The sequence below is a fragment of the Saccopteryx bilineata genome, chromosome 3, assembly GCF_036850765.1.
Source record: "Saccopteryx bilineata isolate mSacBil1 chromosome 3, mSacBil1_pri_phased_curated, whole genome shotgun sequence".
In the NCBI taxonomy this organism is placed as follows: domain Eukaryota; kingdom Metazoa; phylum Chordata; class Mammalia; order Chiroptera; family Emballonuridae; genus Saccopteryx; species Saccopteryx bilineata.
Window position 1 is genome coordinate 99,397,807 of NC_089492.1, and position 19,733 is coordinate 99,417,539.

At 55.8% G+C, this 19,733-nt stretch overlaps 2 protein-coding genes across 2 annotated transcripts; both read right to left on the minus strand.

Annotated features, from left to right (window-relative positions):
- Positions 1–2,156: 2,156 nt before the first annotated feature.
- Positions 2,157–3,792, minus strand: OXER1 (oxoeicosanoid receptor 1). Its single transcript, XM_066264743.1, has one exon. The coding sequence runs from the start codon at positions 3,647–3,649 to the stop codon at positions 2,513–2,515; it is 1,137 nt and encodes a 378-aa protein (XP_066120840.1). The 5' UTR covers positions 3,650–3,792; the 3' UTR covers positions 2,157–2,512.
- A 2,199-nt stretch (positions 3,793–5,991) lies between these two features.
- HAAO (3-hydroxyanthranilate 3,4-dioxygenase) lies at positions 5,992–18,844 on the minus strand. Its single transcript, XM_066267000.1, has 10 exons — positions 18,546–18,844; positions 15,352–15,430; positions 10,983–11,066; positions 10,556–10,662; positions 8,099–8,188; positions 7,702–7,745; positions 7,277–7,422; positions 6,774–6,842; positions 6,514–6,596; positions 5,992–6,409 (listed from the first exon to the last, which is right to left on the minus strand). Exons 1-10 carry the CDS (start codon positions 18,623–18,625, stop codon positions 6,331–6,333), a joined length of 861 nt encoding a protein of 286 aa, XP_066123097.1. The 5' UTR covers positions 18,626–18,844; the 3' UTR covers positions 5,992–6,330.
- Between the last annotated feature and the right edge of the window lie 889 nt (positions 18,845–19,733).

Consider the following 19,733-nt stretch of genomic DNA (forward strand, 5'->3'; position numbering starts at 1 on the left):
AACGCAAAACTGGTCATCTTCGACTTCTTAGGAGACCTCACATCTATTCTTCCTGCCATGTTGATGATCTCCGGGACCAACCCAGGCTCCTGAGCTTGCGAGGGCCCAGCCCGCTTGTCCTGTCTATGTCCTATCTCTGTGCCTAGGTCTCCCCTCTCTTGCCTCAGTGACCTTTTCACCCTTTCTGCACACTGAGTCTTTTCACAGCTCTGTGCCCTTGGTCATGCTCTTCCCCATGCCAGGGATGCTGTTCCCTTATTCCCTCCTCATCCTCCAGGATGCAGCTCACATGCATTACCTCGCTGACACCTGAGCAGTTAGCTCTTCTAGTCCTCTGTGCTCTCAGGGGGGGTCTTGCTGCCTCAGATATACCCTCGATTACCCTGGCCCGGCTTTTGATCCATTTGCAGGTCTCTCCTAGGCTTGGCCTGGAGGGGCTCAAGGTCAGAGTCGTATCATCTGCCTTTGTATCTTAGTGCCATTGTTAGGTGCCCAGTAAATGTTGGATGGCTAGGGGCTATGGGCCCATCAGCCCGGCCCTGCCTGCTATCTTCCTGCACAGGAGTCCCCGGAGTAGAGTCATGGATGCCATTTGTTGTCCCTCAGGGTGACCGCAGGTTACATGAAGAGAAAGAGGAGAGAGAAGGAGCTGCTTAACATTCACAGTGAATAGGGCAGCCCACCCCAGGGACCAAAAGGTTATTTGGGACCCCAATGTATGAAATGGGATATTTATTCAGCCTGCCTTTAGTTCACCTTCCACCACCATAGGCATTACCCTCCCATTTGTAGAAAATTCTGCACTTCAACACAGTTTGCTTTCTCTTCCTCCTCCTCCTTCTCGCCCCCACCCCCAATAACTGCCTTCCTTACTCAGTGCTTTGGCAACACGCCCTGGCGTGGGGTTCGTAGAGCTCTGTGGGTTTCTGAGAGCAGCCAGCGAGTTTTCAGAAAGGGGAAGATGACTAGAGATACACCAAGGAAATGGGTTCCGGTATCAATCCGACCCACTGTCCCCCAGGCCATCTCCATCCTCCTGATACATTCTTTCCATCTCCTACCCCAACATCCAGTCGGTTCCTGGGTGCCTCCCTCCTGAGGCACGGGGGACTCCGGGGCTTTGGCCTCCGTTCCTGAGGTGTGGAAAAGCATCTCTGTCCGTGGTATGAGAGGGTTGGCCTTCATGGATTCAAACTCCAAAGGGAATTAGGAGAGGGTTTGTTCCCCACCATCAGGCCCTGGACCCTGTGTCTGGGGTGATGAGTGGAAAACCAGTTCTAGCTCTCTCTGTCTCCCCAGCAGGGAGGCACATTCACCAGAGGTGGCCAGGGCTGGGGACACACAGGGTTCAGAATGTACATGTCTGGGGCTTTAGTGATCTCTAAGGAGTCCTTTGGGAGTCTTGAAGACTATGCCCCCACCCTATGACTTCCCTTTTAGACAGGAGGGACAATCACGATTCCCCTTTCCCAAAGAAGAACAAAATCCTGATTCATGTCAGGTATATACTGGTGTCTGGTGAACCCAGGCCAACAGAGGAGTTGGCCAGATGGTCTCAGACACCACATGCATAGTGAACAGAACAGGCAGGGGCCTCGGGGCAGAGCTGTGAGCCTGCTCTATGACCCTGAGGCCCCTGGCCTTCACCCAGCTCCTGTTCTGGTGGTGCAGCTGCCGCCTCAGCTCCTAGGGCCAGGGGGTGCACTCGGGGATAAGGAAAGCCGGGTGGGGGAGCTGGAGTAGAGCTAGGAGCCTGGACTCTGTAGAGGTGGTGACTTCCACACCCTCTAAGGGGAGAGCAGGGCAAGGTCCAGTCCTCGGTGCTTTGGGCAGGCTCGGGGATTGCAGAAGGGAAGCTGAAGGCCAGAGGAGCACTGGCCGCCCAGGGCTTAGCAGGGCTGCCCCTCCTGTGAGCCTGAGGACCCGATCCAGTGAAGCATCCTACCATAAAGGACACTCCAGGGGTCCAAGAGTAGGCTGGAAGGATGGTACCCCAGACGGCTTCCCCACTCTGTCCCCAGAGTTTCCCTTCATCTTGTGGGGCACTCACTCTGAACCCTACTGATGTCAGGACTGCATGGACCCAAAGACATTTATTCAGGTTTTTTTTAGGACAGCCAAGACAGGCTTGCATTTTCAAAAGGAAGTTTATTAGTATTGAAAGGGAGAAACTGAAATCACAAAAAATGCAGCTGTCCAATTTCTGAAGCAAGACTTCTGCTCTTGCAGTAATCAGCTCTGAGCCGTGGGACGGGGCAGCTGTGGAGCTCCTGCAGCCCCTGGTTCTCTCCACCTGCCACCAGTCTCTCTCCTGCGCTCTGGGAGTGACACCAGGGACATGCTTCTCCATAAGGCCAAGGTTTTCTCTCCCCGCCACCCACCTGGCTCCTGGAGATGTCCCTTGTCCAGTTGCTGAAGGCACACTGTGCTGGCAACAGTCCAGGAGTGACCTTGTCCCTCCAAGCCAGACTGCTGCGCTGCTGCAAACCCCAGTCCCAGAAAGGGCCTTGCCTCACTCCAGGGAGATTTCCTGTGAGCCTTCCGCCTGCAGCTTCCCTGTGGCCCCTGCCTTTCTGGAGGCCTCCTGGGGCCTGGCAGGGGACTGGCAGGAGGTCTCATTGCCGGCTGAGCCCTGCCAGAACTGGAAGAGGCCCAGCAGGGCCCGGCACTGGCGGAGATAGTTGGGGCTGGAGAAGCAGTACAGCACAGGGTCCAGCACGCTGTTGAGGTAGGTGAAGGCCAGGGAGCTGTGGAAGAGCTGTGAGCAGATGTCCAGGGCGGGGCAGGCATGCAGGCGGAAGGCCACGATGCTTGCCACACCAAAGAGGATGCTGGGCAAGAAGCAGATGGTGTAGACGGCCACCACTGCGGCCAGCACGCGCATGGCCCTCCGCGGGCCCGCCTGCCCGCCCAGGCTGCGGCGCCGGATGGTCAGTCCAATGCTCACTATGGCGAAGAGGATGAGCCCCAGGGGCAGGAAGAATTCCAGCAAGTACAACGCATGGTGCCAGCGGAGCGGGCCCGAGGAGCGCGTGCCCAGCTGGTAACTGATGCAGGACTTGCTGGGATAGGTGACGAGGAGCAGGTGTACGTTGAGGAGGAGGATGCCGCCCCAGAGCCCCCCAGCCACCCACGCAGCCGCCCGCACTGAGGCCCGGCTCAGCACATGGTGGGGCCGGACCACCTTCAAGTAGCGGTTGAGCGCGATGGCTGTGAGGAAGACCACGCTGGCCGTGCGGTTGGTGGACAGCATGAAAAGGTTGATCTTGCAGGTGGAGGCCCCGAAGCGCCAGGTCTCATGGAGGAGGTAGTAGTCCACACGGAGGGGCAGGTTGACGATCAGGAAAAAGTCAGCGATGACCAAGCTGACCAAGAACACGATGTTGGACGACCAGGGCCGCGTGTAGAAACAGAAGATGAAGAAGGCCAAGCTGTTCCCCACCAGGCCCAGGACGAACTCCACGCTCAGGGCTGGCACCAGGAACGCAGACACCTTTGGGGAAGAGACGGGGTGGCAGGGGGCTGGTGACCCCGGCGCAGTGGTGAAGGCAGAGGGAGAGACGAAGGCAGAGGGCGGGGGGGAGGAAGGCACAGTGGAGGGAGAGAGAGAAGGAAGGGAAGAGGAAGCACTCAGGTTATGAAATTCCATGTGCTCTTTGTGCTGTGGACCTGAGAGGGGTCTCCAGTCCTCCTTCCTCTGTGTCCGTGCGCAGGGCGAGTGCTCGCTGTCAGCTGTCCACCAGTTACTCAGTATCCTGCGGTTTTTACCAGCATCTTCAAAGCCACTGAGAAACACCCAGTGTTCCTGTTTGCTAGCAAAGGGGAACCCTGCCCCCTCTTCCTCCCTCCCTTGCCTCCCCACACTGGATGATTCCCCCCAGGTCTCTGAACCCAGCCTGAGGGGGGGAGGCATTTGTGCTGCCCCTGGTGGAGGAGGAAGCAGGGCTCAGCAGGGTGGGCTGGAGGCACAGGGACCCTAAAGTGGGAGGAAGGCCCCTGGGGGGAGGTGGGGGAGGTGCACACAGCTCTGAGTGGTCAGACACCTGCCTGCTGAAGGCAGAAGCTGGCCCTGGCAGTGCACAGCTCTCAGGATCATTCAGATCACTCTGGACAAACCCCCGCCTCCATCATGTATGCCGGCGGGGTGGCCGCTTCCATGCCCTGCCCAGCGCCAGCAGCAGGGACTTTGTGGCCAACAGGACTTTGCTGTGGGAGAGGGAGGTGAGAAATGCAGTCTGCAGCTGACCATGCACATGGCCTATGGGAACCAGTCTGTTTTTGCTCCACCAGCTGCTGTAGTTATTCCCACATTCCTGATGGTCCCAAAGTTTGAGATGTTCCCAAGGCCATGGACATGATGAAGAATGCCCCACAACTACAGGGCTCCCCTGCCAATGTCTGCTGCCGTGATCTGGGGACCTGGGGGCTTTCCCTCTGAACAGAATAATCCTGAGGATACTGAAGTTTTCCTGTCTACTGTCTACCTTCCTCCACCACTACCCAGGTTTCACCAAAGAGAGCGGGTGGGAGGCTAGGGCTGGTTTTGGACCAGATACAAATCCAGCTGTCCCACTGCGTGGTGTTCACACGAGCCCTGTGGCCAGGCCTAAGGGCGGAGGTGAGGGCCTGGGGCCCCTGATAACCTCGGACAGCACTAAGGGAGGCTGTGATTCCAGGCTCCACAACCTGAACCCCACCCTTGCCAACTGGCTGTGATCAGCAGTGTGCCCTGTGCTGCCAACCCTGCCTAGGCCTCCTGGTTTCAGGCACAGTGACCACTGACTCCTCTCCCACAGACACCTCTGCCCTGGGCTCCCCTCTGGCCAAGGTCGAGGGCAGACAGGCTGTGACTACAGGGCACGGAGGTGAGACCACCAGCCTGGGCTTTGAATGCAGACTGGCCTCGGCTGAAAACAGAGCTGCCTGCTTCCCAAACCTGAGCCTCATCTTTAAAGTGGGGTGCAACTACCTTCCTGGAGAGTTGTGAGGATCAAATGATAAAGTATGCAAACACTTCTAGGGAATTCCTTGGCACAGAGCTAGTGTTCAAAAACCCAGAAGATCTAATTTTCATTGTTTTGTGTCTCAGAGTAGGCACTAAGAACAAACTACCTCTTCTCCTGGCCACATGTGCCTGCCAGGGGGCCTCACAGGGACATTTCCGTGTTTTCTCAGCTTCTGTAGGAGCAATGTGTACATTGCTGCAGCCCGGCACACGCCAGGCCTCTGCACTCACTGCCTTGGACTCTTTGCAAGTTTGGGGGAGGCTGGCAGTCTTTCTTTCTTTGCTTGCAGGATTAGGGAGGTGGGTGAAGGTCCCGACACCCCTCAGGGCCAGAAGCCCCTTCTGCTCTCAGGCGCTGCCCTGCTCTTCGGTGGAGCATACCAGTGGCGAGCCACTGGGCCAGCGCGGGGCAGGCAGGCTGAAGAGCCAGGCTTTTCAGAGGAAGCGTTGACTCCGTCCAGATCCAGCTTCGGTTTCCTTTCTACCTTCTGCTGCTTCTGGGGCTGCCAGCACTCGTGACCCCAGGGCAGGGCCAGGAGCCATCTGAGTCTGGACAGGGTGCCTGCACACAGCAGGGGGAGCAGGGGGATGTTGTCAGACACCCCTCCCCTGCTGCCAAGCTCCTTGTATAGCTTCGTGCCCCCTCCACAGGCTCATCACAATCTTCGAGTATTAACACTGGTTAACTCTGGGTGGGGGATTTTGTGTTTTTATGTATTTCTGTGTTTTCTACAAGAATCGGAAATCACTGTTGTTATGGGGGGGGGGACCTAACATGCTATTTTTTTTTAATTATGTAAAAATACTTGGGAAAGAAGCAGGGAGATGACATCAGCTGTCCCCCAGGACAACCGTGGGAGTCTGTGTGGACCAGGTGGCACACAGGGATGAGAGCTCCCCCACAAGCAGGGACACTCCCCCATTCACAGTCACCCGGGCCCCAACACCCCAGACAACACAGTTTTGGGAGCACACAGGGTCAGCCATCAACCACAGCCTGTGTCCGCGGGCACTGGTCCATCAGGAAGCCTTTATTGAGGGCCTTCTTGGTAGTAGACAAGTGCTAAACTGAGCCTGTGGGGACAGAGGGGACAGCCTCGGGGACAGTGGGCTGAGGGCTGTTAGAGGGGAAGGGGAGCCACTGGCCCCTCCAGAGCCTGGTGTCTGGGGAGAGGAGGAGGATGGACGATGATGTCCAGGGTGGGCAGGGGTGCCGGGTCACTGGCAGCAGTACATCTCCAAGCAGTGGGGGCTGGGAAAGTCATAGTCCAGCAGGGGTGGCGCTGTGGCATATTTGGTGGCCGCTCTAGGCCCAAACAAGACAGTCACCCCAGGGGCTTCTTGCAGGCGGGGTCCTGGGTCACAGCCAGGGCCACAGAGCCTTGCCCTCGCTCCCAGGAATACCTGTGGAGACAGAGGTGGGCCGGGTCAGACCAAGTTCTGCCCTAAGGACCCCAGGGAAGGGAGGGCAGTCCCACAGCTGGGGAAAGGCCTCCCGGGGCACTTACGCCGTCCCTGCTGGCACCAGGAGGCTTTCGTCAGGGGCCAGGCTCAGGTGCTGTCCCCCCATGGTCACCTTGGAGGAGCCCTCCTGGGGAGGAGAGAATTGAATGGAGGCTACCAGGCCTCATCACCCGTCCAAGAGTCCCGAGTCTGCCTTGGCAAGGAGGCCCTGGGGGCGGCCTAGACTATGGGTGCACAAGACCCGGAGCAGCCTGGTCCCCACGGGCAGGAGGCCATGCCACCCTCTCCTGCGGGCCCCACTTGCCAGCTGCCACAGCCACATGTCCACATCCCGTCTCGGCCCTTTGCTGCTGCCTTGTCCATAGGCGATCACCTAGTAGGAAGTGACATAGATCTTTTTTGGTGCTTCCTACCTCCCAAAAGGAGATGGCCTTAAACTTGGCCCCTAGACACCAGGCCTGTGTGGGGCAGGGGCAGGGCCGGCAATACAGCCTGATCTTCCTGTGCGAGGCAAAGGGCAGGACTGGGGAGCGAGGCTGCCAAGGCTGTAGGTCTCCCTGCTGCCTCCACCATGAGGGGGGCCCACCTGCCTGCCCTCCATACACACATGCACATCCGGTCACAACTATTGCCGACTCACAGGAAGACATACCTGCCAGGGCACACTAGAAACACACACACGTGTGTGCATAGCATTATGCAGACCCATGTAGCACACACACATAGTTCCCTGAAGGGTGCCCACCCCTCTTACTCTGTGAAATTCGCTGCTGGGTGGACACCCTGGGTGTCCCAGGGCTGAATTACCTGGGTCTCATAGGTGTCCCCAAACAGGCTGAGGGGTGTGCCGCCCTGGAGCTCCTTGCGGTGGCTATCCAGCCAGGCCTCCAGAGACATGGGCTCCATGACGGACCGAGTGCTCAGGGGGAATGGTGTTTCCTTGAGCAGCTTCTCTGTACCGATGGCCCAGCAAGAGTCAGTGTCCTCTGGCCCTGCCCTAGCAGACCCAGTTCCCAGGGACCCCAGCTCTCAGTTGCAGCAATGAGCTCTAGATCCGGCCCAAGAACCCAGAAGCCATATGGAGGGCACTACATATTTGGTGCCATCTTCCTGCACTTTGAGTTCCAGGCAGAGTGCTCAAAAGGGGACTCCCTAATCATCTGGGCCAAGACCCATTCTACTCTGGAAAAGGGGTGAGGGAGGGTGGGAGAAAGGCAGGTCCAGTGCCTCACCAGGGATAGGCTTTCCTGTTCTGTGCTGCTCAGAGCTGAAGAACCTGCAGGGACATACAGGGCGGGGGAGGAGGGGCCAGCATTCCCGACTGAAAGGTCAGTGACACACACACACACTCTGGGGCGCAGGAGCCCACACCTGCTCGTGGGGCCCGCATAGATCTCATACCCGCCATCTGCTCACTCCCAGCCCCGTGGAGCAGCCTCCTTCCCTCCGCAGGGGCGTTCTCCAGCCCAGGCCTCCCACCCTGGGAGAGGTAAACTTTCTCCCTAAATCCCGGCTTGACAGCTCCAGGCCGCAGGTGCTGTGTGGAGCACTTCCTGGATGGGTCTGTTTTACCCAGCCAGAGCATGGGGCCACAGGAGAGTGAGGGGCCGGGGCTGGGATGGGCCTCACTCCTGGATGATGGGGGCCAGCTGGGTACCGAGGTCCTCGCAGTAGAACCACTTCTCAAACAAGACATCTGTGGTGTCTCCTACGTAGTACCTGCCGAGCAAAGGATAGGCAAGCAGTTCCCCACCTGGGCAGCCTCAGGGAAACCTCCCTCGGGCCCAGCTCTGTATGTTGAGCTCTGGGCCTGGCTGGCCCTGCAGAGCTGGTTGCCTGCTTCACCGTTAGTGCAACCTAGTGGCCACACCTGGCTCTCTCAGAGCAGCATGTGCCCCAAAAGTGAGAGGGCTGTTGCCCACCCCACTTGCATAGTTCTTCCTGGTTCCTGAAACTTGAGGATGTATAAAGTGGATAGGACTCTGAGGCTCAGAGAAGCTTGGCAGGTTAGCAGGGATTACACAACTGTAAGTGGCAGAAGCAGGACAGATTAGAGACAGTTTTAGGAGCATAGAGAGCATCAATGACAAGTGTCTTCATTTTCAAAGCTGAGGCTGAGCCTGAATCCAGGGCCTATGGCTGGATGCTCTGTCTGCCTGCTGGCTCTCTAGGTCAGAACACACAAAACCTTAAGGAACCAACACGTGGAAGATGCCCCCAGATGAGAGATCCTTTTCCTTTAGGGGTCATGGATGCCTTTGAGACGTGGAGCAAAGTCACTGGGTCTCTTCTGGAAAGGCAAGTCCGCCCAAGCCCCCAGCCCTGTTTGGGGAGCTGGCCTAACGGACACCTGGCAGACCAGGGCCGGGTCTCAGGCCCCTGTGTAGGCAACACATCTGTTGGCTGAATGCGTAACCTGGCTCAGCTCCCTGGGCCAGGCCCGCTCGGCCTGCTCCTCCGTTCTTCCCCAGAAAGAGAAACAGACTGGCTGACAGAGTCGCAGTGCCTCCGCCCTGCCCAGCGCCTCCAGCTCTATCCTGGGACAGAGCTGACCACACAGAGCTTCATAACTGGACCGTGATTTCCTCTAGAAATTGCCTTTAGAGTGGAATTTTAATGTTGAGTCCCTGGCTTTTATTAAAGGTCAAAGCAGCCAGATGAAATCTGTTATTGAATTTGCAGTAAAAATGTTATTGAGGAAGTCGTCCTCTCCATCACTAAAGACTCCCTAGATAAAGCCCCACGGGATGAATTTATTTTAGAGTTTAAGGCCAGGCATCTGCTTCTACAATAGACTATTATGCAGTAGATTAGTATGCAGACATTAACTTGATTTTTTTTTTTAATTTAGTAATATAAGAAATACTCATGAGTTTTTTCATGTTAAAAAAAAACAAACTCAAACCCACGCTTGCAATAAGACTGCAATGTTGGAAGGTACAGATACACACAGAAAAAAAAAAAGACAAAGTGGAAGTTTAAGTGCTTTGTCAGGCTTAATTAGTGGGATGACAATTTTGTTTTTGTTTTTATTATTGTTTGTTTTTTGAGATACCATTCACCTGCCATAACATTCAGCCTTTTCCTGACAGGGAATTTTAATTGTGTTCATGCTTTCTTGTACTGTTCCAGATTTTAAGAATGAACGAGTATGACTTTGGTAATTAGAAAAAATGGGAAGTATTAGGAAAAAAATGTCCATTATAACAGAAGCCAGTAACTTGTTGGGAATTTTAAATTTTCTTAGTGCACACATACAAAAAGTTTAGCTTTTGGAAATATCTGTGTCCCCCTGAGCCAGAGGCTGCACCCTGCCTTCGGAGCATAATAATTGGGAGACTGATTAAAATCAAATTGTTACTCAGCTCTGGAAACAGTGCCCGTCTCTGCCGCAGGTTTGTCCCCTCTCTGGTGCTGATGCCACTCCTGTCCTGGTCCTTACTTTGTATTGCTTTATCATGCCAGCTCTGCCATTTTCTAGAAAACTCAGCTTTCCTGTGCCCAGTTTCTTCACCTGTGAAGTATAGGTGGTAACGGTCCCTGCCCCATAGGATCGTTGTGAGGATTAAGTGAATAAATACAGAGCGCTTGGGCTGGTGCCTGGCCCATAGCAAGAGTTATACAAATGTTAGCGCTGGTTGTGGAACGAGTCAGGTCAGAGAAGGCAGCAGAGGAGTGCACTAGCAGAGGCGGAATACACTCCGGCCACAGGGGCTGGGAGAAGCGGCTGTGTTCTGGGCTGCCCTGGACCAGGAGGTCCAGGCATCCACCCCACCCCACACAGACCTCAGTGCAGCAAGCACAGACTCTCATCTCAGCCAGAGGTCCTCAGGCTGAATGAATGGGCAACCAGAGTCACACAGAACATCCTACCACCGCCATGATCAAACCCACCCCACCGTCTGCCCTAGCTGCTCCCCGTCACCCGGCAAGTACAGGATCCCCCGTGCCTCCCCATTCCTGCTCAATGGCCAGGAAGTGCTTTCTTGGGTTTATCTTGGATCCTTTCCTCAGCTTGATTGCCTACCCTTCCCACCCCATCTCCCACCCCATCTCCCACCCACCTCTGCCCTGACCCCCACTTACCTGAGCCCATCTAGCTCAGTTTTCAGCCGCCTCCGCTCAATCACCAGCCCCATGGTGTTGGCAAACCTCTGTGGCGAGTGAGGGACCCCAGCAGGCAGAAGGAATATCTGCGATGGTGGGGACACGGGGTCAGCAAGGCTGCAATGCCCCACTGAGACCTCAGTGCCTGCAGCGTCCGGGGCCTGCAGGGTCCAAACCAGCACACCTCTCTGCCCAGTGTCTGCACAGCCTGTGGGGCCCGGCCGTGCTGAGAGGATGGGGCAGCCCAGACTGTGAAATGTCTGAGGAGGGGGTTGGGGGAGGCCGGGGAGGCAGGAAAAAGGCAGGAGGACAAAACCTTGACCAAAGCCACGGCGTGTGGGCTTGATAGGTTCCTGTTCTGGTCATCGTCCCCCCTCCCCGCCCACCCACTGGGGCCCAGCCCCACCTCTCCCTGCCGAATGACCACATTCCGGTGCTTCCCTCGCTCCAGGACTTGGAGAACCATGTCGCCCTGCAGCTGGTAAAACACCTGTGGGACAGGACAACGGACAGGCTCAGACCCTCCTGATTCCTTCTTCTGGGTCCTCGGCCTGCTTTCTGACTGGGCAGCCCGAGAACGTTCCTGACGCCCTTGGAGGGTATGGCAGCTCTGTCACTCCCGCCCTGAGGCCCCAGTCTCCCCTGACGTGTCACAGGCGGAAGTGCTAACGACACACAAAGATCACATCTTGACATGCAAGTGATGACCAAAGACCTAGGACACACAGGTGGTGTATGGGTTGGGGGCAGGAGGCTGGCTGAGATGCTCACTAGAGAATTCAGGGACCGTTCTGCCAGGTAAGGAGAGCCACCCATTTACTGTGTTCCAGGGACTGAGCAAACACTCTCTTGTACATGATCAGAACACTCTACAACAATCTCCACAGCTATTATATTGCCCCATGATGCAGGAAAGAAAAATGAAGACAGAGGTTCAGAGAGTAACGCAGCTCATCCAACGTCACAGTTAGTCCTGGAGCTGCAGTCTGGACTCGAGTCTGCATGTAGCTCTGGAGCCTGTGCTGGCTCCTCCGGCCATGGTGACGCCCTGGCATGTGGCAGGGCTGTGCCTGTCCAAACACTCGGGAGGTCGGGGATGCTGGGAGCTGGGGTGGGGTGGGTCGCGGGTTGTGGGGATAGGAGTACTAACCTCCTGCTAGCTCCCTGGAATGGAGATGGGGGCTCCTACTGCATTTTCCCTGTTCCATCCTAAGTCCCTAATTGACGTGTTTACTGAGAGCAGCCACGGAGCAGGGAGGAGGGCCAGACACAGGCGCTCTCCTGCAGTCATACATTGCATGGGTGTTAAAAGCTCCAGCCAAATAGTTGAAGGGGTGTTATTAATAATAATTTCTTATGATCATGCGAGGAGTTAGAAGAGATAGAGGTTCTTGTCACAGCATCTAGTAAGAGAGATCGAGCTGAACTCAGAGAAACTAGAGAAATGTGTCTTTACAGTTCCCATGAGGGACAAGTTGACACACCCCTTCTGAAGGGCAATGGGCAGGAAGAGCCTTCAGAGCTCACACCCTCAAAGGGTGGCCAGAAGGGTTTCTTTGGATGTAGGGCCTTCAGTGCTGAAAGCAACAATGTTCAGGACACACCAGGACAGTGGCCACCTCAGTCTCTTGAGCCAGGACTCCCATCTCCAGGGAGGTGGCTGTGCGGACTCGGGCGCCTCGCTCGCATTGGGCAGACGTGGCTGTGTCCGCAGAGCGTGTGGGAGTTAAAACCAGAGATTCCAGTGCCATCTGGCCCACAGTATAGCCAGGTCACCGCGTGCCCTTGGTCAGTTCAGTTAGCCCTTCCATGCCTCTGTTTCCTCCTCTATAAAATGACGTGTGTACCAGAATGTGGCCTTGTACTCTGCCCGGGTCGCTGCTCACAATGTACCTGTCACAGAGTCAGCACTCACAGACCTCTAGCAGTGGGGAACAGCAAGATAATGCTAATAGTAATAATAGGGAAAATGCCACTATTTTATGATAGAGTCAAAATATGGCACATTATGCAGTCATTAAAAACTATTTTTGAATAACTGTTAATAAGGTGGGAAAATGGAAACTGCTACAGTTACCACGTTAAAGCAAGATTCACAATTACACAGCAGGATTCTAATTATGTGAGCAAATGTGTGCTTACGCAAGCAGTGCTCACAGCGGGGGGTTCCCTGAGTGGTGGGATTATGAATGAGGTATGCATTCTGTTTTTCTATATTCCGAATGGTTGTTTTTTTACAATAATTTACTTTTATTATTAAAAATAACCCATGCAAGTCATTTTTAAAAAGTAAGAAAAACGTCCCACTATGTCTTGAGGAGAAATTCTGCAACCCCACCCCACCCCACCACCCTGCAGCTGGGAGGAGGAAGCTTGTAGCTTGTGGATGTGCTCGCGTGCGGCGTGTGTGTGTGTGTGTGTGTGTGTGTGTGTGTGTGTGTGTGTGTAAGGGATTCTTTCATGGTCGAGGGAGAGGAAAGAAGGGCCCAGAGAGTCCTGGTCAGGGGCCATAGCCCTCAGGCCCTGCACATGTCAGGAGCAGCTGGGATGAGGAAGGAAGGGGTCTGGAGTATGGGTCAGATCCAAACACCGTGCAGGCAGGTACAAGGCGCTAGCAGGCATCAAACAAAAACATAGAAAGGAACTGGGATTTTCCTTAGCCTTGTCTCTCCAGCCAGAGCCGTCCTTGTGGGGAGAGACAGGCCTGGCCTGGAGCAGAGGTGCGGGTCCAGAACAGCAGAAAAGCCCAAACAGCTGTGGGCAATCCAAAAGGAATTATGCTCCATTTGGGAGTAAATGATGTTTGGGACCTGCTGGCTGGCTAGAAGATGAACTGTCCCTGTGGGCAGATATTGAATTGAATCAGACCTCTGGAGCCTGGAAAGGCCTTACAAGCAGACGAGGCGGCAGAGGGCTGGGGATGCAGAGACTGAGGCATATTAAATGCTTACTGTGTGCTCTGAGCTCTGTGCACATACTCTGCATACAGGACCCCTCTGCCTGGCAGGGACGTGTCCCTGCGTGCTGCAAGGAAGCAGGCTCAGGGAGGTGACCTGATGTGCTCTGTCCAAGAGCACACGGTCAGACTCCCACCCAGGTTGGCTGACTCTCAGTCCAGGCCCCCCTGCCCGTGTGCCCCGAAGGGAAGGCCTGGGGTAAGTGGATGTGTGTGTGTGGGGAGCCTGGGCACCTGAAGGGCTGTTGCTGAGGCCTGAGCTCAGTTGGGAGGAAGTTTGGCTCAGTGACTCCCCTCCCCTCACCAGGGGGAGTTGGGACCCTGGGGCTGGGCCGCCTTCTACAGCACAGCCTGGAGTCTTCCCACTTGGGTGAGGACAGGCAGGGACAGAGAGGATGCTGACCCTCCTGGGACTTTCAGCTGGCACTCTCCCTGGCTTCCTGGTGGGACCAAGCTGTCACAAATCCACCTGCAGCCAAATTCCTCCAGGCCACCTGCATACCTCTCAGAGTAGGGACACCTACTCAGGCCAGTCCTCCTTATCTCTCAGCCATCCAGCTAAGTCAGGGCTTGGCCTGAGTCCCTAAACGTGCACCTATCCACCAGAGCAGCTCGAGGAGACCCTGAGGTGACACAGAGGTGGTAGGGGGGAAGGGGAGAGGGAGACAGAGAGGTGGGCCCTGAGACAAGGCTGGCTGAGTGGAAGCCTCTGGGAGACAAGATTGGGGGTGCCTGAGGCTGACTGAGATGGGCAAGGGAGACCCTGCCACCAGCCTGTCTCCCACACTGTGGCCACTCCAACCCAAGCCTGTCTTCTCTCCGCAGTTTTAGGTTTTCCTAATGGATCTATCTGCAGAGGAAAATGGTCGCCAGGGAAGCGTGGTGTGGGAAGGGGCGGCCAGGGGAGGTGTGGTCTCTGGAAGTGTGAGAGAGGAGGGGTTGGCCAACTCCACTCTGAGGAGGCTGCTGCTCCCTGCTGGCCTGGGATCCCCACCCCCACTGCCCCCCACACATTGGGTGCTCAGTAAATATTTGTTGAGTGAGCCTCCTGTGTCCTCTCCAGTCCCCGGCTGTGGCTGGGTTGCCAGCAGTGGAGGTGAAGGCTGGAGACTCAGCTGGGCTCGGGACTCTGAACCCCAAGGCCAAGCCCCGAGAATGATAGGTAGGAGGCCCCATACTGATCCTTACCCACCATCCGACAGCTGAGAACCCATCTGTGTCCCTCTTTAAGAGGACTCGTCCTCTCTTCATTTTACTCTTGTTTATTAACTTTGGGGGAGGTAGCTCAGAAACACAGTCCAAAACTCAAGGTACAAAAGGGTATTCAGTGCAAACTGCAAATTCCTCCTCCCATGTACCCCACCCCCACCCCCGGGTACTAGCAGCTGATGTGTCTTGTGCCCTCTAGATAAGGAGGGGCCTCCCAGCGCCAACTCTTCCCGGACAACTTGGCTCCTGGGACCAGAGTGGCGTGCTCGGGTCCCTCTCAGTGTTCCGTCTCATTTTGGAGACCAGTCTTGCATGTTCAGGTTTGCAGGGAGGGAACCGGGAGCATGGAGAGTCCCTGTGTCCAGGGGGTGATACCAACAGCTAGAACCTCCCAGACCCACAGAGGCTGGGCTCCTTCTGAAGATGGGGCTGCCAGCGGTGTCACTGGGCACCCACACTTTCCTGGCAGCAGTATTGCCCTGTAATTTCAGTTGAGCCCCTTCACCCACCAGCCACCTGACCACCCCACCTCCTGTTGGCTCTTGTCTTGGCTCGGGAAGTGTCCCCTTGCTCCAGGGCTGGGTCAGGGAGGGGCAGTCTGCAAGCTTACCTCCTCACCCTCTTCAATGTGGTAGTCCTTCCTGATGTTGGGGCCCCCGACGAACATGACTTTGAGCTGCTCCTTATGCCTGCAATGAAGAAGAGGGGAGAGGGGATGAAGAACTGCTCATGGAGAAGATTGGAGGGACCTGTGGGGGGTCTGGAGGGAACCTGAGCACACCTGGGAGAGGTAACAGGACTTTTTCGGCATCATTGTCCTTGTCAGGTTTTTTTTTTTTTTTTTTTTTTTTTTTTATTTTTCTGAAGCTGGGAACGGGGAGATACAGTCAGACAGACTCCCGCGTGCGCCCAACCGGGATCCACCCGACACGCCCACCAGGGGCGAAGCTCTGCCCACCAGGGGGCAATGCTCTGCCCCTCCAGGGCGTTGCTCTGCCGAGACCAGAGATACTCTAGCACCTGGGGCAGAGGCCAAGGAGCCATCCCCAGCGCCTGGGCCATCTTTGCTCCAATGGAGCCTTGGCTGCGGGAGGGGAAGAGAGAGACAGAGAGGAAGGAGAGGGGGAGGGGTGGAGAAGCAAATGAGCGCTTCTCCTATGTGCCCTGGCTGGGAATCGAACCCAGGTCCCCCGCACGCCAGGCCGATGCTCTACCGCTGAGCCAACCGGCCAGGGCCGTCCCTGTCAGTTTTTGAGGTTTGTTCCCCTCCACTCTCATCCCAGGGTGCCTGAGTGTGTATTCGAGAGTCTGCATGTGTCTGCAACTGTATATGTGTCTGCGTCTTACTGTACTTGTGTCTTGGTATATTTGTGCATGCATGTGCACGTGTATGTGTGTGTGTGTGTATGTTCCTGTGTGTGTCCCCCACATCCTCTGACCCAGTAAGGAGCACGGCGTGCTGGTGGATCTCTGTCTCCATCAATCAGGATCCCTGGGTTGTACTCATAATCTCCAAATACAGGAGAGCAAACCGGAAGCCCAACTCCTGTCTGATTATGAGACTATCTGTTCCCCCAAAACTGCTTGGGAGGCACCTGCTTTAAGAAGTGAGGCAAGGGACTGGGTGTAGAGGCCCTGAGACCAGAAGCACTGGGGGTCCTGGTGGTGTGGGAGTAGTCTTGGGGAGTGATGGAGAAAAGGCTGGCTCGGGATTGGGGACCAAGTCACCCCAGGCCTTGAGAGCTCAGCCAAGGAGTTTCGTCTTGGCCTGACGGCTGCCAGGGAACCCAGGAAAACTTTTGTTTTGTAGTAATTTTTACTGAGATATAATCTAGGTCAGTGATTTTCAACCTTTTTCATCTCATGGCACACATAACCTAATTACTAACATTCTGTGGCACACCAAAAAATATACTTTCTGCTGATCTGGCAAAGAAAACCATAGGCATAATTTTGATTCATTTTACAGCAGACGGCTATTATTGTGTTGACTGTTGTCATTTTTCTTTCATTTGACAATCTAAGGGAAAAGAGGTCAGTGCACCTGATTAAATAGTCAGCTATTGCATGTCTTGCGCCACACAGGTTTAAAATCACTGATCTAAGTACATTTGGAAAGCTCTTGAGTGAACCCATGCAAGAACTATTTCAACCCATTAGAGTGCATAAGCCAGATCAAGTCAAAACTTTCCAGCAGCTTCATCTGTCCCCTCCTGTCTGTCGCATAGTCATATGTTGAAGTCCTAACCCCCTAGTGCCTCAGAATGTGACCTAATTTGGAAATAGGGTCATTGCAGCTGCAGTTAGTTAAGCTATGATGAGGTCACACTGGAGTAAGGTGGGCTCCTAACCAATATGTCTGGAGTCCTTATAAAAAGGGGGGTTTAGACACAGACACACAGGCAAACAGCACGTGGAGATGAGGGCAGAGATGAGGGCGATGCAGCAGAGCCAAGGGATGCAGCGACCACCATAACCTACCAGGAGCGAGAGCAGGTCTGGGGCAGTCTCCCCTCACAGCCCTTGCCAACACAGGGTAAAGCCACAGCCCTCCCCTGCCCTGTGGTCACCAGGTCTGCGTGGGCCTCCACCCCCTGTTTATTTGAATGTCAGTACCCTGAAGAAGGGACTTTTATCAGTTGGTTGCCAGTTGTATCACTAGTGTCCGGAATAGTGCCTGGCAAGCAGCAGGTGCTCAGTGAACATCTGTTGAATGACTAAAGGGAGGGCCTGCATTTTGTGATTACTAATATTGGGACAGTGCTGGAGGGCTGGGTTGGGGAGCCTGGTGGTGGGGCAGCCCTCACTTTCCAGGCTGGAGGTGACAAGGGTGGAACCAGAACAGGCCATGGGGCTGGAGAGGAGCAGGTGAATCTGAGACACCATTAGGGGAGAAATTGAAGGACTGAGAATGAGGATGGACAGGAATGAAGTGGAGAAAAGGATGAGCATGATAAGGCTTTGGGGAGATCCTGCCCGTTAGCCCTAGGTGACCAAGAGAGTGGACTTTGAAGTCAAACTCTTCCATGGGCTGAGTCAGGACCCTGTCCCATACAGCCCCTCCATGATATTGGGAAAGTTACTTATTGAAATTCCACCTCTTGGGGCTGTTGTGAGAATTAAATGAGATGATATAAAAGCACTTGGCACTAATATGGGATTGTGAGCCTAAAGCTGGAGAGTCCAGGGAAGGGGAGGGAGGTGAAGGGGCTTCAGGGGAGGGCCTGAGAGGTCTTCTGGAGAAAGACTGGCGGGACCATGTTCAGCTCCTTTGGGTGCTGTGGGCAGAGGTGGTGTGTGTGGGGGGAAGCGCGTGCCTGCCAGCAAAGAGGGGAACTGGTAAGAGCAACAAATCACGATCCTCCCACAGAGGCTGATCCTTCACCCTCTGCTTGTGGCTTCCTGGACAGAGTTGGGGTATATGGCTGGGCTGTCCCCAGACCTGGGTTGTACTGCAATTCCGAATCTCTGGGGGTTGGAGAACTGTTTCCCAGTGCTGGGGTGGCTGAGGAGAAGAGTTGTCACCTGCCATCTGCATCTCCCTAGCCTCAGTTCACCCAGCCATCCTCAGAAGTCAAGGTCATAATCTCCACGTCAGAGTCGCCAGAAAGAGGAACATACAAGGGTAGTGAAACCCGGAACGTTCCACCCTCCTTATTGCCTGACACGGGGGTTGACAGCCCCCTTTCTGTAGGTTTCTGAGTTAAGGAACTCGGAGCTGGAGGGTGCGGGGTGAGGGGGGAAGATGGAGAAGAAGCAGGTGAGGAGAGAGGGCAGGAGGAGGGAGGAATGCCTGGGACTCACAGGAGCTTGTTGCAGACCGGGGGCAGGAAGGAGGCCCGGTTCTCCTCCACCCAGGTCCTCACTCTCACGGGCCGCTCCATGGCCCTTAGGGAAGCTGTGCTCCAAGCGCTGTACTGATGCCGTCGGATGGACGGGCGCGCTTCCGACCAGGCGCCTGTTGTCCGTCTCGTTCGTTAATCAGAATCCCGTGGGTCAAAGGGCGGGGCAACCCCCAGGCCACCTCAGGGACCCTGCGGTGGCTCGGGTCCGCCTTTGGTCAGAGAGCCCGCCACACATCGGAGGGCGCCCCTCCCACCCTCGCGGGGATTGGGAGCCTGAGGTAGGCGTAAGACACAGGATCCAGAATTTTTCTCGCCCTTTATCCCCAGACTTTCCCCTGGGTCCCGGGGGGCTGGGGTCAAAGAAATACTGTAGTGGGGAGCAGGCGGCTGGGAAACCCGGGCGCCTGAGTCCCAGGGTGCTGGCAGCGGATGGCAGCCTCAGCTTCCTCATCTGAAAAGTGAGAATGTCTATGCAGCCATTTAAGGGGCGCATAGCGGCCACGACAGACCTCGATTCGTGTTATCTAACCCCTGTCCTGTCACGGGACGGAGTCAGGCCAGAGTCCACAGGCTTACTGAGTGCCTCTGGGGCCCCTGCTTCGGGCTGGGTGAGGGGAGCGACCCCCGAGGGGCGCAGAGCGGCTGCGGGGCGCAGTGCGCGGGGCCCCGGCGCCGCAGGGACCGCCGGGCAGGGCCGGAGGGCACGGTCCCCTCACCAGCGCTCGCCGGAGGAGGCAGACACGGACAAGGAGCCCGGCACTATTCTGCTCTCTTCTGTATCTTAGGGACAGCGGTCCCACAGTTCAGTGAGGGGTTTTACAGATGGGGAAGAGTGTCCTAGCCTTCCGGAATCTCGGGTCTGGGGCTGGGTCGGGCGGACAGACCTGTGCCAACGGCACAGCCCGCGTGAGCCGCGCTAACTCAGTTACCCTGGGGGCTCAGGAGAGACCCGCCTGCTGTGTGGGTGTGAAGAAGAAACTGGGGTGTGGAGGAGAGCGAACGACCGTGGACACCTGCTGGCTTCTCTTTCTTTCGAATTCTCGACTTCTTAGGAAAATCGAGCGCGCGTGTTGGAGGAGGGTGGGGTGGAGAGCTGGTAGGTGGGGAGGAGAAGGAAAAATCTCAGGCTGACATCGGAATCCACACT